The sequence below is a fragment of the Fusarium graminearum genome, chromosome 3 (genome assembly GCF_000240135.3).
Source record: "Fusarium graminearum PH-1 chromosome 3, whole genome shotgun sequence".
NCBI classification, from domain to species: Eukaryota; Fungi; Ascomycota; class Sordariomycetes; order Hypocreales; family Nectriaceae; genus Fusarium; species Fusarium graminearum.
In genome coordinates this window covers 5,497,243-5,510,989 of record NC_026476.1, presented here as the reverse complement: position 1 = coordinate 5,510,989, position 13,747 = coordinate 5,497,243, and the positions used below count along the sequence as shown (strand labels likewise).

Here is a 13,747-nt window from a genome sequence, read left to right as displayed (position 1 = left end):
TTTCTTTCTATCTTCACACACTGAGCATTCCAACACCAAAAATAATCATGTCACCAGCACAGAACCTTGACTCTGGTTCCCCGCCACAGTATCATGAGCTTGAAGGGAGCATGCCAGAAATTGTAGCTCCACCACAAAATGAGGTGGTAGCAGAGTTGGAAGCAACAACAGCTGGTCGAGGTATTAATATCTGGTCATGTTTCTAGATCAAACACTCATGGCTGACACGACGACAACAGATGACGGCCGTATTGACATTGACCTCAGCTCGCGACTAGTTCGACGGCTATCGCGACTAGCTCCAATCGAAAAACCGAAAGTGTCATTAGAGCAACCCTCAAGCCTACCGCCTCCACCAGAGTATTCGGAAACAGGCCAGTCTAGCATTTGTCTCAACATTGTTATCCAAGTTGTCGGCAGTCGAGGCGATGTCCAACCGTTTGTCGCCCTTGGAACAGAACTACAGCGCCATGGCCATCGAGTCCGACTCGCGACCCACGGCCAGTTCGACAAATTCGTCCGCGATGCTGGTCTTGAATTCTACTCCATTGGTGGCGACCCCGCTGAGCTTATGGCATACATGGTCAAGAACCCAGGTCTACTTCCTAGCATGAAAACTCTGCGGGGAGGCGAGATTCAAAAGAAGCGGAAAATGGTGAATGAGATGCTTCACAAGTGTTGGGATTCCTGCATTCGACCGGATGAGTTGACGGGACAGCCATTTGTTGCAGATGCAATCATTGCCAACCCGCCCAGTTTCGCCCATATTCATTGTGCACAAGCTTTGTCCATCCCTGTTCATCTCATGTTCACCATGCCATGGACAAGCACACGGGAGTTTTGTCATCCTCTTGCAAATCTCAAAGCCAACGGCAGTGAGATGTCGGCAAGCGCTGCGAATTACGTCTCCTACAGCTTGGTGGAATGGATGACATGGCAAGGGTAAGTGTTCAACCAGAAGCCTTTTATCGATGTAACAAATACTGACTTTGCGATAGACTTGGCGACGTTATCAACGCATGGAGACACACACTAGACCTCGAGACAATTCCGTTCAGCGAAGGCCCATGTCTGGCCGAGACACTTGGAGTGCCTGTCACGTATTGCTGGTCGCCAGCATTAGTCCCCAAACCAACAGACTGGGCCGATAACATTGGTAATATTGCTTAAACTACTGCCCTGTTTTTCTTCTGTTCTGACTTTGATAGATGTTTGCGGTTTTTTCTTTCGCGATATGCCGTCTTATGAACCCGATGCCGACCTGAAGAAATTTCTTTCCAGCGGAACAACTCCAGTATACATCGGTTTTGGCAGTATTGTGATCGATAATCCCGAAGAGTTAACAGCGACAATCCGTGAAGCTGTACGTGCAACAGGCACTCGAGCTATTGTGTCAAGAGGTTGGAGCAAACTGGGAGGAGACTCTCCCAGCGACGACAGTATTTTCTTCCTTGGCGACTGTCCCCACGAATGGCTATTCCAGCAAGTCAGGGCGGTCGTCCATCATGGCGGTGCCGGAACGACTGCTTGTGGGTTACTCAACGCCAAGCCGACTGCTATCGTCCCATTCTTCGGAGAGTAAGTTCCATTGGTAGTCATGGTCTGTGTCTAAATACTGACATTTGTCTTCCAGTCAACCGTTCTGGGGACACATGGTCAACGCCGGTGGTGCCGGACCAGCCCCGATTCCTTTCAAGAGTCTGAACAAAGACAACCTGGCAGACGCTATTCGCTTCTGTCTGACCCCAGAAGCATCTGATTCAGCGCGCAAAATCGCACAGAAAATGTCTCGTGAGGCGGGTGTCAGACGCGCTGTGGCTTCTTTCCACGCAAACTTACCTCTCAACAAGATGCGGTGCGATATTTTACCAAATCAGGCAGCATCATGGACACTGAAGAAGAGCGGGAAGACTATAAAATTATCCAAAATTGCCTCTGAGATTCTTGTGGCGAACAACAAAGTCTCATGGAAGAATATTAAAGCGTATTTCTCCCATTGCGCCATACTTATTGCTTTTGCTAACAATCCATAGTCATCAGTCCCATCCTATCCACATAGAGAATCGACGCTGGGATCCTGTGACTGCGGCTCTTGCATCCCTCACCACAACCACTGTGGGCTTGGTGACCTCAGCATCAGATATTGTCGTGAAACCGATACAGGCATTCCGCCCTGTGAGCTCAGAAGAGTCGAGGCGGGCCTCTAGCAGTCGCGATTCATCTGAGAATAATCCCAGCAACCAACATTCCAGGACTCCTGGCAACACGAACGACGACGACGTCTTTGGAAGACCGGCGGGTTTGACTGTACCTCATCAACTGAACAAGAGCCGCAGCACCAGTGATTTGCACCAGCAACACGGCACGGTGGCCGCTCTGAAAGGGTCCGCTTCTGGCGTTGGTGGCTTTTTCAAGCACTACTCAAAGGGCATGTTACTCGACCTTCCCTATGCAGTCTCCGAAGGGATGCGGAATGCTCCGAAACTATACGGCGGTCAAGCTTACGACCCTGGCGCGGTGACCGACTGGAAGTCTGGGAGTATTGCAGCTGGCAAGAACTTTGCGCACGGAATTGTCGAGGGTATTGGGGGTATAGTCATGGAGCCGATAAGAGGGGGCAAGAAGAATGGTGCGGCTGGAGCAGCAAAGGGGGTTGGTATAGGGTTATTGAATATGACAACCAAAGTGACCTCTGGTGCTGTGGGGCTTGTCACTATGCCGGGACAGGGTATATACCAGAGTGCAAGGGCTCTGGTTAAGACGGATACAGGCAAGGCTATTGTGGAGGCGAGAAGGATTGAGGGTGTTGATATTGTTCAGAAGGCTGGCAGGGAAAAGCAACAGCGGTACCAACAGATGGTCGTAGAAGCATATGAAAGTGCACAATATAGATAACGCAACTCAGAGGTTGATGATGCTGCATTTTCATGTAGTTTATGATAATAATTCGGTTGGAACAACCTGAAAGTACGGCTCATGTCTAATTCAAGCCTTGACACGCCTTCTCTATCAATGTCTTTGTGTCTTCAGGAAGATCCGCATCCTTGAGAGCCGACATCCTTTGTTGCCAAGCCTTCCACCTGTCATCGCAAAAGCCTCTCCATTCAGCCCCATCTCGTAGACTAGCACCGGGCTTGGCTATCTTGCCGTCGAATTGCTTTCCCTCCTTAGTCGCCTTTGCCAATGAGTCACCAGCATAGATGAACCAGACCGAAGCGGCTTTCAATAGCTTGGGTGAAGTCTTTTGCGCGATCTCATCGGCAGCGGGATCCTCAATGGCCTCGCGCAAGGTCCAGATGGCATAGAGAGTAAAGTCATCGACTCCAGCAGCGGTAACACGAGCGAAGAATGCGTTGATGTTGACACAAGCATCTTCAGAGTCTTCTTGTGCTGTCGGGGTTTAGTAGGTGTCCGTTGCTTCTAAGATTGCAGTGTAAACATACCGCGGTCGAGTTCATCTCGTGCTGTAGAACCGAACAAGGGCAGCGCATCCCAGCGCGTCTCCTCCCCCCAAACAACAAACTTCTTGGCCTTGTCGCCGGAGGGTGCAAGTTCCTTTATCGCCTGCATAACTTGCACTAGCTTATCTTGCCGATCATGAGGGGTCTGCTCGGCAGCGGTGAGGATGCCCGACCAGAGGGCATGCAACTCATCCTCGATTTTGGAAGCATCTTCATTCTTCTCAATTGAGGTTATGCAAGAGCTTGTGATTTTCTTCGCAGCATCTTGGACGGTTACACTGTCGTCTGCAAGAATGTCCTTGATGTTGTCAGCCATGTTGTGTGTGTGATGGAACAAAGTGAATGCAGATCAAGAAATGAAGGAGCGCGAAAGAGATGCACTTCAATGCGGAGATGTAAGACAAAAGTCCGTAATGGGCGGCACAACGTATCCGATTTGCTGGTATAAGATGAAATGGTTGCGAATCATTTGGAGGGCATCACACACATGGGACTCGTTGAAACAGACAAATGCCGATCACGGCCCGCTTTTGGTGCGGTATTTTAGTCTTACTGGCCACGACTGACTTGACTATATACCGGACGTAGATCCGTTTTAAGCAGGTGGTGATAGTATTCAGAACTTAATAGATTACACAGCCAATGAGACTGTTAGATTCAATCACCTGCCTTTTGTTGCTGATAATGTATGTGTTTTGAATCTCCGAGGTTCAAGTGATCTGATAGATAGATATACTTTGAAGATTGGGATATATAAAGACGATAGAAAACGGTGGCAAAGTTATTACTTGTCCTAGCAAGCTGCACTCATTCTTTCATTGGTTGTTAGTTACTCAACAGACCGTTTCACAAGATGCTCTTCTTCAAGGTATGCGCCCCGTTCTTGGCAAAAGTCAATATCTCTGTCTAGATAACTGACCTTCAACCAGTCTATCGTCTCTCTCGCAGCCCTCGTTGGCGTTGCTGTTGCCAGCCCCATCCTCGAGACCCGCCAGTCTGCCACTCGCTGCGGCAGCACCAGCTACACTGCTGCTCAGGTCAAGGCCGCTGCCAACGCCGCGTGCCAGTACTACCAGAATGATGATACCGCTGGTAGCTCGACTTACCCTCATCAATACAACAACCGAGAGGGCTTTGACTTTCCTGTGAACGGTCCTTACCAAGAGTTCCCCATCCGAACTAGCGGTGTTTACACCGGAGGTATGTTGCACAGCCTTGTCTTGTGTATATCGTTGCTGACAATATCTCAGGCTCGCCCGGTGCCGACCGTGTTGTTATCAACACCAACTGTCAATTCGCCGGTGCTATCACCCATACCGGCGCTTCTGGAAACAACTTTGTTGGCTGCACTGGCACTAGCTAAATCACCCTCACTGCAATTACATAGTGTTTTAGCGATGCGTTTCTTGTAAATAGTCTTAGCATGATTCTATCAGCATTGAATCACAAGTATATTAGCACTGAATCACGATTCTGCCAGCAGTGAATCACGGTTCTATCAGCACTGAATATACGTAAAGTGCTATGTTTCACTTTGAAATACCCTTTTGTGAATAGACATGCCTCAGGGTATCAAGAAAAAAATGGCCGCTGAGAACATAAGAGACAAAATTAGTAGGTCACTTTATGCTACTAAAACTATAGCCGTTAGGTTATTCATTTTTGTAGACTAAGACTTAGGATGCCAACTTTCTGTTATCCAGCAGACATGTCTCAACCTAACAATACATACTCCAGCTGTCCAGGTTCATCTTCTTGATAATCTTGCTGAAATTATCAGAATCCGCAGCAGCACCAGTGGTTGAACAGATTTTCTTCTTGTCGCTGGCCTTGACCTTTGGTGCGCCCTTGGGATACTCAATATTGAACACGGGCTTGTCCGCCTCTATGTATGGCGCATACAGACCACACTCCTTGTATTGAATGCATTGCTCGTTGATGCTGAAGGCAACGTACGGGAGGACCTGTTCGGTGACGTCTCCACCGTTCTTCATACCCATGACCATGTTATACTTTGCTGCTTCCTGGGATAGGAATTTGACGTATGAGATTGTGTCGGCTTCCGTGAGACCGAGACCGTTGTCGTTTTGCTATTCGATGTCAATACAGTATCAGACTTAGTGGTCGTGCAACTTACATATCCGTCCATGTTATCAGGATCAATAGCATCACAGCCCTTGTCCGCGGCAACTTTGATCCTCTTCGCCATGATAGCCCGGACCGCGGTACTTCTGATGTTGACCCATTTCTCATCAGGCCAGCCATCCATGGTCTTTCCCAGGTCTTTAGCGGGGAACTCATCCTTGTCATCACGCCAATCCTCCCAGGACCCAGCACTGAAGTAGCAAATGACGTGCTTTCCAGCCTTTTGCAGAGCGGAGAATGTGTTCTTGCTGTTCTCGAATAGATCGAGGTCGTAGACGGTAACGCTAGGGTCTAGCTTGGTGGCACCACCCTTGGGGATCTTGAAGACTTGAGAGAGGATGATCTCCCATTTCGCGCCGACTTCCGGTACCCAGAGGTCTTTTTGCTTGGGGGTGGATACGGCGCGAGGGCTGAAGGCGTCGGCGGAGACTGCCAGGAAGGCGATGTTTCGGAACACTGCAGTGAGCTTCATGTTGGAGACTGCGTCGGCAAAGAATGGGACCTGAGTAAAGAATGTCTGAGTTTGGAGAATGGTGCTGCAGAGATAAATGGTATTTTAAGGTCATACGAGTGCTGCAGCTGAGCTGACGAAATGAGATAAATCCTTCAGGGTCAGACGAGTCCCACCATCGTGCTGACACCTCTTGGCGACAGTGATCCAGCCCATTCCAGCAATCGTTCCTGGACTAGGACAGACGGGCCGCTTTGGGGCGTAACCTGCAAGGGTCCATTGTCGAGCCGAGACTAGCCAGCATGGAATGTAACGCTCTGTCTAGATCTGCTTTTGACGTGCAGTGAATGGGATCTCGGTACTACTGGAGAAAGCATGTTGGTCCTCGATGCGCTAAGCTTTGCCGACATATGTGACATGCTGACAGTTCTTTGTTTAAACGAGGGTCGTGACAAGGTCTTCGATCCTTTCGGGAACTAATTCTCGATGCCACTACAATTCCAGCGCCAGTTGGTCAGCAAATTCCTAATTTCCCGACAGGGTACAATTTAGTTGTCTCTTGGAAGCGCTATAGATATGATAGCTCACACATTTTGAAGGACAAAGCCCGGAAAGTTCCATTGTAAATGCCCACACAACCGCCCCTCACACACGACTACAAGGGTCTCATCGTAACTCTTCCGTGACCTTTTCACTCAACTTGACAGACCAGTACATCAAGACCTCGTCATACTCAGCAGTATGTTCATCCTTTCCAGCGCCAAACCACGCCTTCTTCAATGCTCCGATTCTGCTGTGATCCCCGAGATGGGCTAGCCATCGGACCATGGTCAGATATCCACTGTCGAGCGCTCCAGAGATCCAAGCGTGATGAGGACTCAAGGCCTCTCCGCAGATGGCAAATTTGCCTCCGCAAAGAATGTGTTGGAACTCTGGGTACATATACTTGAACTGTCCTGGTCCGAAGAGTGCAAATGCGCCGCCCGTGTATGGGTCATGCGACCAGGCGTAAGCGTGGTGAGTAACGTACTGGCTTCTGAGAAAGTCGACAGTAATTTTGGGATCACTCTTGGACCAGAGTTTGACCAGATCCTGCAGGGACTGTGTGACCACCGTGTCATCAATGCAAGGATTCTGCTTAGAGTAATCTGGAATGAGAGCTCCCATGCGTGTCGCGTCTTGTGCCCAGCTGTATGACACCATAAGCACAGCTGGTTTGTCACCGTCATCCCAAGACGGGTAAACAACATTGCTGACCGCGAGATCAGTGCCCGATACACCGCCGATGGTATCGTTAGTAGTGGAAGTCTTGTACATGCCCTTCCACCAGCGCGTCTTGAACTTGATGGCCACTTTGCAGGCACGATCATAGCTGAGAGCGCGGATACCAGTGAGGATCTTCTTCTGGTAATCAGGGAGTCCAAAACTGGGGACCAGTCCTGAGATGTCCATGCGCTGTAGAGGGCCCATCGCGGTTGTGTTGAAGACCATATCGTAGCTTTCGGGCTTCTTTGTACCAGCTAGGGTCACCTCTATCTTGTCACCTGATTTGTTTTCTGACATGGCCACCGCTGGTGTGCTGGTCTTGACCTTGAGGGAGATGGGGTTGTGAGGAGCCCAGTTCTTGTCTTCAATGCATTCGTTCATCTTGTCGGTGACGATGGACATGCCTCCCTCGAGACGCCACCATGGCTTGCCGTTAGCAGCTTGAAAATCGCTGTAGTCACAGAGTGACTCGATGAAAGCCTGATCAAACAGCCCGGTAGATCTGTGGGCTTTCGTCAGTAGATGGGTATTATTAACATCAACTTCGGCACTCACGTCTCAGCTGACTCGGCTTCTTCTGTTTGTTCGTATGTCAACCTTAATATCGTCAGTACTATTTATCACGCATTACGACTAGGCTTGATGCCACTCACTTGGGATCTGTGTGCATGAGCCAAGCTCTCGTGGAGTAATTGTCATCATCACCGTCGATCAAAGCTTTGAACTCTTCGTTCCAGTTTTGGCCAAGCTTAGCGATGATATCGGCAATCCTATCCTCGTAGGCCTTTCCACTACTCGACGTTAGTTCTTGAATCCATTTGATGATAGCCAACATACCTCGGAGCGTCAGCAGGGTCGTTTGAGTAATAATGCATTTGTGGCTCGCAGCCAGCGTTGAGGACATAAGGCTCCTTGGGGAGCTTCAGTTCCTTGATAAGATTCAGAGTGCTGTTTGTTATCCATGTCAGTCAAGGTTCATTGATGATGGAGGCTCGTCTAGGTACTCACGATTGCATCGCTGGAATTTCTGGAATGCGCATCGCTCCGATATCATAATAGTTGTGAGGAGAGTCCTTTTCGTCGGGGAAGTTGTAGGTATAACATCGCCCACCAATTCGATCAGAGGCTTCATAGATATCCACGTTATTGATCTTGAGATACTTGAGCATCATGGCGAGGTACAAGCCCGTTGCACCAGCACCGACAATTGCGACACGGCCTTTGTACTCTGGCATTTCCGATAGAGGGTCACCATCAGATGGGGCTGAGTGAGAGAATCTCTTCTGAGGCAATGGCTCAGAGAATTCTACATCTTCATTGAGCTTTGCGCGCAGCTTGCGAAGGTGCTTGTTGAGAAGGTGCTGGGCGTAAGCAATACGAAGACCAGATGGAATCTCTGGGAGTGGCTCCAGTGGTAGCGCAGGTAGATGCTCAGCTCGGATAGCCATTTTTGTCACTGCAATAAATTCGAAAGTCTATTGTGTTGAAAGAACTGTGATCCTTCATCTAATTCTCCATTATGTCAAGTGTTGGAGTGGTTCTTATACTTCAATATTTGATGACGGCCATCTCCTCATACCACTGAAGTCCTGTATGCGGGCTTACACAGCTGAAAAATATCACATTCCTTTCATTGGCTTCCTCGTGACGTTGGCGTAACAATATTGACTGGATGGGGTGAGACGTGGCGAGCTGAACCAGCAGAGTTGCGGGGAAGAGAGACATTCTGAAGTCATGTCTGACTTGAACACTCTACTTGAAATGGACGGGCAAGTTGCACATTGACGGTTAACGGCACAATTGGGTGAGAAGCAGACTGTCTCTTTCACATCTGGAGTGTTATCATGGCCCAATTCAGACTGTATCTACTGTTCAGGGTATGTTGCATCCACTTCCAACTGTCAGTCTCGACTCTTTTAAATGACGTCTTCACTTTAAAGACACTCTCTCAATTGGCTAGACTGCCCCCCACATTAGAAGCAACTTTCTGGACCAAACACAGCGCTGTCTTCTCATCCCAACCAACTCAACATACCTACACCAAATCCAGACCTCCGTCGATTGTCTTACTTGTTTCCTCACACCGAAAATGCCGTCCAATCATCTTTTCCAATACTCAGTTGTCTCAGCCCTCATGGATGGAGTTGCCGAGACAGGCATCACCATTTCGGACCTACTCAAGTATGGAGATCACGGGCTGGGAACCTTTCGACATATGGTCGGCGAAATGATTATCCTCGATGGTGTCCTCTACGATATGAAGCCTGATGGATCAGTTGTCGCGCTCGATAAAGATGCTTGCGCAAAGGAAATAGCGCCTTTTGCAATGATCACTGAGTATCAGCCCATAGCGACAATCTCCAAAGAATTAAACACCAAGGATTTACTCGCCAAGGTTCTATCAGACCTTTTGCCAGGAACAAAAAACCACTACGTCGCTTTCAGAGTAGAGGGCACCTTCAAATCAGTCACTGTACGAACCGTCGGAGGACAACAATCACCTGGTGAAAGTCTCGCTGAGCTTGGAAAGCGTCAAGCATCGCATACGTTTAGCGATATCAAGGGTACCATCATTGGTTTTCGATCACCCACTTTCATGCAGGGTATCAGTGTCGCAGGCGATCACCTCCACTTCCTGTCGGCAGATAAAAAGGCTGGAGGCCATGTGTTGGCAGTTCAAGGCGATGGAGAGTTGAAGGTCACTGCGGCACCTATTACAGCTGTCAATCTACAATTACCTTCAGAAGACGATGCTTTTAATCAGGCTAAGCTTGCAAGGGATGATGAGGGAATAGCTGCGGTTGAAGGTTGATGAAGTCAAATCAGGCAATACACGCTGGCAAGGAAAGGGTTCATTCAAATGAGAAATCTGTCCTACGATACTGCCCTCGCGTACGACAAGGGACTAAGAATAGTCAAGTACCATGCAGGAACACGTGGGAATAGAATTTAGATAAATGTAACCCTGTGAACTACATCCAGGCGGTGAATCCAGCATTCCATTCGGCTATGTCTCCTCTATAGGCAGGTGTTTTACTCCCTGCCAAACCTTTTGATAGATTGTTAAAGTCCTTTGGGAATCGTTAGTTGTCTTGAGATGGATCGGATCACTGCTCAATATGGATTGTTGTCAGGCTTGAAGTATCGGGATTTGATGTTAGGACTACCACTAATTGCAGCCATGTTGATCTTCTGTGGCAATGTCTCGTCAATCAGACTAATTTCGTTGATCCCTGGCTGTCAGCACTAGAATCTCCCCACTAGGCTAAGACTCGGTATATGTGCCAACTACGGATAGGCCAAAAAGCATTACAATAGCCAATTGATGTGGCATGTCGATCTGACCCCAGACCCTGAAAGAATGAAACCATGGAACCTCTGTCCTACACCAAAACCGCTATATAAACAACACCTGCTAGCATTCTAGGCCCATATACCTGACCACACTTCCCGTTTAACGCTCAGGATGCGCAACTTTCTCATCAGCTCGTTGCTGGCTCTAGCCACCGGCTCCAGTGCGGCAGCGAAGGAGAGCTGCAAATGCTTTCCTGGTGACTCTTGTTGGCCTTCTGATGCCGAATGGAGTCGCCTCAACAGCACAGTCGGAGGTCGTTTGGTGGCCACTGTACCCTTGGGCAGCCCTTGTCATGATCCCACCTACAATGCCGAAGAGTGCAAAAATTTGCAGAGCGAATGGCACTACTCCTCAGTCCAGTAAGACATGACCAATTCCGTCTTGACTGCTCCGTTCTGACGCTTTGTAGTACCCAGTCGTCTTCATCTATGATGGCTCCTCTCTTCGCTAACCAAAGTTGTGACCCCTTCCAACCTAGAGACAAACCTTGTACTCTGGGCAACTACGTCCGATATGCGGTCAATGTCACGTCGGCTGAGGATGTTACCACTGCCGTGAAGTTTGCCCAGAAGAAAAACATTCGATTCGTTATTCGCAATACCGGCCATGACTACCTGGGTCGTTCAACGGGCGCCGGAGCTCTTTCCGTCTGGACTCACTACCTGAAAGGCACTGAAGTCATCGATTGGAAAGACGAGCATTACAAAGGCAAAGCTCTCAAGGTCGGTGCTGGAGTTCAAGGCTTCGAGGCTTTAGCTGCTGCGCATGCCAAGGGTCTTGTCGTCGTGACTGGAGAATGTCCATCTGTGGGTCTTGTCGGAGGATATACGCAAGGCGGCGGCCATTCTGCTTTGAGCACCAACTTTGGCCTAGCAGCAGATAACACCCTCGAGTTCGAGGTTATTACCGCTGATGGAAAGCTGGTCAAGGCAAACAGAAGCCAGAACAGTGACCTTTACTGGGCTCTCAGCGGCGCGGGCTCTGGAAACTATGGAGTTGTAGTCTCTGCCACAGTACAAGCTCACCCAGAAGCCAAGGTCAGCGGCGCCAGCTTTCTTATTACAGCGCCTGAGGGTCACCCAGCCCTGATCTACGACGCCATTGATGCTTTCCACGCTGCTCTCCCAAAGATTGTTGATTCAGGTGTCATGATCATTTACTTCTTCGGCAACTCGTTCCTCCAAATCCCCGCTTTGACAGCCTACGGTAAAACTGAAGCAGAGGTCAAGAAAATCCTGAAACCTTTGGCTGATTCTCTCGCTGCTCTGGGTCTCAAGTTCGAGCCAACCTTTACCAATTTCTCGAGCTACTACGAGCATTACGATCATTATTGGGGACCTCTCCCTGCTGGGAATATCCAGATCGGAACTCAGATATTTGGTGGACGTTTGCTACCTCGCAACAAGGTCGATGAGTTTGCACCTACCGCAAGAAAGCTGGCCGGAATGGGAGTCACCTATATCGGTGTCGGACTCAACGTATCAAAGTTCGGTGCCAACAGTGGCAACTCGGTTCTACCGCAATGGCGAGACTCTCTTGTAATGGTATCTTTGACTCTTCCTTGGGATAATGAAGCTCCCTGGGAAGAAATGTTGGCCGCTCAGAGGAAGATGACTGAGGTCGTCCAGCCTGTCATTGAGGCCGCGACACCAGGTGCTGGAGCTTACATCAATGAGGCTGATTTCCAACAGCCAGACTGGCAGGACACTTTCTATGGCGCCAACTATGATAAGCTTCTGCAGATCAAGAAGAAGTATGATCCGAAGCATTTGTTCTATGCTACGGTGGCAGTTGGAAGCGAACAGTGGGATGTTGCTGAGGATGGACGTATGTGTAGAACAAAGGTTTAAAATTCTCCTCGCTATCGATTGACTTATCAATTTCATGCTAGCCAGGCTATTCGAATATCTTTAGTTATATACACTTGCTCCAACTACTGTGATCGCCTCTCGTTTGGTGAGAAAGAGATGAAGACCGCCATGATGAATTACAGGGTATATGACTGGCTGGTCAGACCGAACATTCTTACCTCATTAAAGGAAATTTTTGCTTATTAGGATGATAGGGAACAATCAATGTTCTCAGCCGCACCTGCGGACCCCGCTTCTCTCTCTATCAGCTCCAGCTGTGTGAGGGATCAAGTATCCCTTGACCGAGACAACATGTCTGGGGCCGAGGTACTAGCCGGAATCGGCATTCTTTGTAACGTTATGCAAATAGTAACGTTTGGCAAAGATGCCCTCCATATTTATCGTTACATCCGTTAGAACGGAACCCCAGATGCGAAGCTGGAGACATACCTTGCCGATGCCTCAACCAACTGTCACGAAATGAAAGAGCAACTCTTTACAACTCCTTCCCCGACCAACGACCAAAAGGAGATCATAAAAGTGGGAGAGGAAGCTTACAAAGGACTTCAAAAACTCCGAACCTACTTTAAGGAACTCTCAGTGGGTAAACAATCCAGAAAGGGCCTCCGTGGGAAACTAAGGGTTGCCAAGACTGGCATCAAGACTTTGTTTCGTGGGAAAGAGCTGGATGATCTGGAGAAGAACTTTCAACGGTACGAACAGCTACTTCAAACCCGACTGATAGGTCGTATATGCAATCAAAACGACGCTGCGGCTCTTTTAGCCCAAGACTGCTTCAAAAGCCTCGATGCTACCAAGCAATCCGCGATCGAAGGCATAGCACAGGGGCATACGGATCTACCCTTATTGGTATCTCAAAAGACTATCGAGGAAGAATCATATCGACAACCAACATAAAGGGACACGTACTGCGATCGGGAATCATCTCTCTGCAGCAGAGTATAATCTCCAAATATATGTCTCTGAGTCTACCTCTGTGGTTAGAGAGGATCTTGCTAGTCTAAGCAAAACAAAAGATGAGCTGAAAAGACACGAACAACTGTTGGCCAGCCTCAGATATCCCGAAATGAATGCACGAAAAAACCAAGTCGTTACCAGTTTTCCTAAAACCTTTCAATGGATATTCTCCAGCGAGGGACCTTGGAGCGATGAGAGTTCTTCTTCGGATGACGATGACGAAGGTATCAGTGTATATTCG

The 13,747-nt window shown here is 48.8% G+C and overlaps 7 protein-coding genes across 7 annotated transcripts; 4 read left to right on the top strand and 3 right to left on the bottom strand.

Annotated features, from left to right (window-relative positions):
• Positions 1-47: 47 nt before the first annotated feature.
• Positions 48-2,801, top strand: FGSG_11188 (uncharacterized protein; the record flags this gene model as incomplete). Its single annotated transcript, XM_011326853.1, has 7 exons — positions 48-180; positions 240-942; positions 999-1,156; positions 1,209-1,578; positions 1,634-1,855; positions 2,034-2,663; positions 2,771-2,801. 7 exons carry the CDS (start codon positions 48-50, stop codon positions 2,799-2,801), a joined length of 2,247 nt encoding a protein of 748 aa, XP_011325155.1.
• A 179-nt stretch (positions 2,802-2,980) lies between these two features.
• Positions 2,981-3,777, bottom strand: FGSG_11189 (uncharacterized protein; the record flags this gene model as incomplete). Its single annotated transcript, XM_011326852.1, has 2 exons — positions 2,981-3,390; positions 3,444-3,777. The coding sequence occupies 2 exons, from the start codon at positions 3,775-3,777 to the stop codon at positions 2,981-2,983; spliced, it is 744 nt and encodes a 247-aa protein (XP_011325154.1).
• A 537-nt stretch (positions 3,778-4,314) lies between these two features.
• Positions 4,315-4,824, top strand: FGSG_11190 (guanyl-specific ribonuclease F1 precursor; the record flags this gene model as incomplete). The annotated part of the gene is made up of 3 exons (XM_011326851.1): positions 4,315-4,329; positions 4,391-4,661; positions 4,712-4,824. The coding sequence occupies 3 exons, from the start codon at positions 4,315-4,317 to the stop codon at positions 4,822-4,824; spliced, it is 399 nt and encodes a 132-aa protein (XP_011325153.1).
• Positions 4,825-5,125: 301 nt separating this feature from the next.
• On the bottom strand, positions 5,126-6,114 carry FGSG_11191 (uncharacterized protein). The gene is made up of 2 exons (XM_011326850.1): positions 5,599-6,114; positions 5,126-5,551 (listed from the first exon to the last, which is right to left on the bottom strand). The coding sequence occupies exons 1-2, from the start codon at positions 6,076-6,078 to the stop codon at positions 5,180-5,182; spliced, it is 852 nt and encodes a 283-aa protein (XP_011325152.1). The 5' UTR covers positions 6,079-6,114; the 3' UTR covers positions 5,126-5,179.
• A 609-nt stretch (positions 6,115-6,723) lies between these two features.
• On the bottom strand, positions 6,724-8,771 carry FGSG_11192 (uncharacterized protein; the record flags this gene model as incomplete). Its single annotated transcript, XM_011326849.1, has 5 exons — positions 6,724-7,825; positions 7,879-7,920; positions 7,977-8,114; positions 8,161-8,271; positions 8,332-8,771. The coding sequence occupies 5 exons, from the start codon at positions 8,769-8,771 to the stop codon at positions 6,724-6,726; spliced, it is 1,833 nt and encodes a 610-aa protein (XP_011325151.1).
• Positions 8,772-9,412: 641 nt separating this feature from the next.
• FGSG_11193 (uncharacterized protein) lies at positions 9,413-10,135 on the top strand (the record flags this gene model as incomplete). Its single annotated transcript, XM_011326848.1, has 1 exon — positions 9,413-10,135. One exon carries the CDS (start codon positions 9,413-9,415, stop codon positions 10,133-10,135), a length of 723 nt encoding a protein of 240 aa, XP_011325150.1.
• A 654-nt stretch (positions 10,136-10,789) lies between these two features.
• FGSG_13840 (uncharacterized protein) lies at positions 10,790-12,592 on the top strand (the record flags this gene model as incomplete). Its single annotated transcript, XM_011326847.1, has 3 exons — positions 10,790-11,037; positions 11,088-12,505; positions 12,570-12,592. The coding sequence occupies 3 exons, from the start codon at positions 10,790-10,792 to the stop codon at positions 12,590-12,592; spliced, it is 1,689 nt and encodes a 562-aa protein (XP_011325149.1).
• Between the last annotated feature and the right edge of the window lie 1,155 nt (positions 12,593-13,747).

Excerpts from the sequence above, each read along its gene's own strand:
- FGSG_11191 (XM_011326850.1), bottom strand. The coding sequence starts at position 6,078 with ATGAAGCTCACTGCAGTGTTCCGAAACATCGCCTTCCTGGCAGTCTCC. Across the intron at positions 5,552-5,598 it reads CTGATAACATGGACGGATAT|CAAAACGACAACGGTCTCGG; the intron begins GTAAGTTGCACG and ends GACATCGAATAG.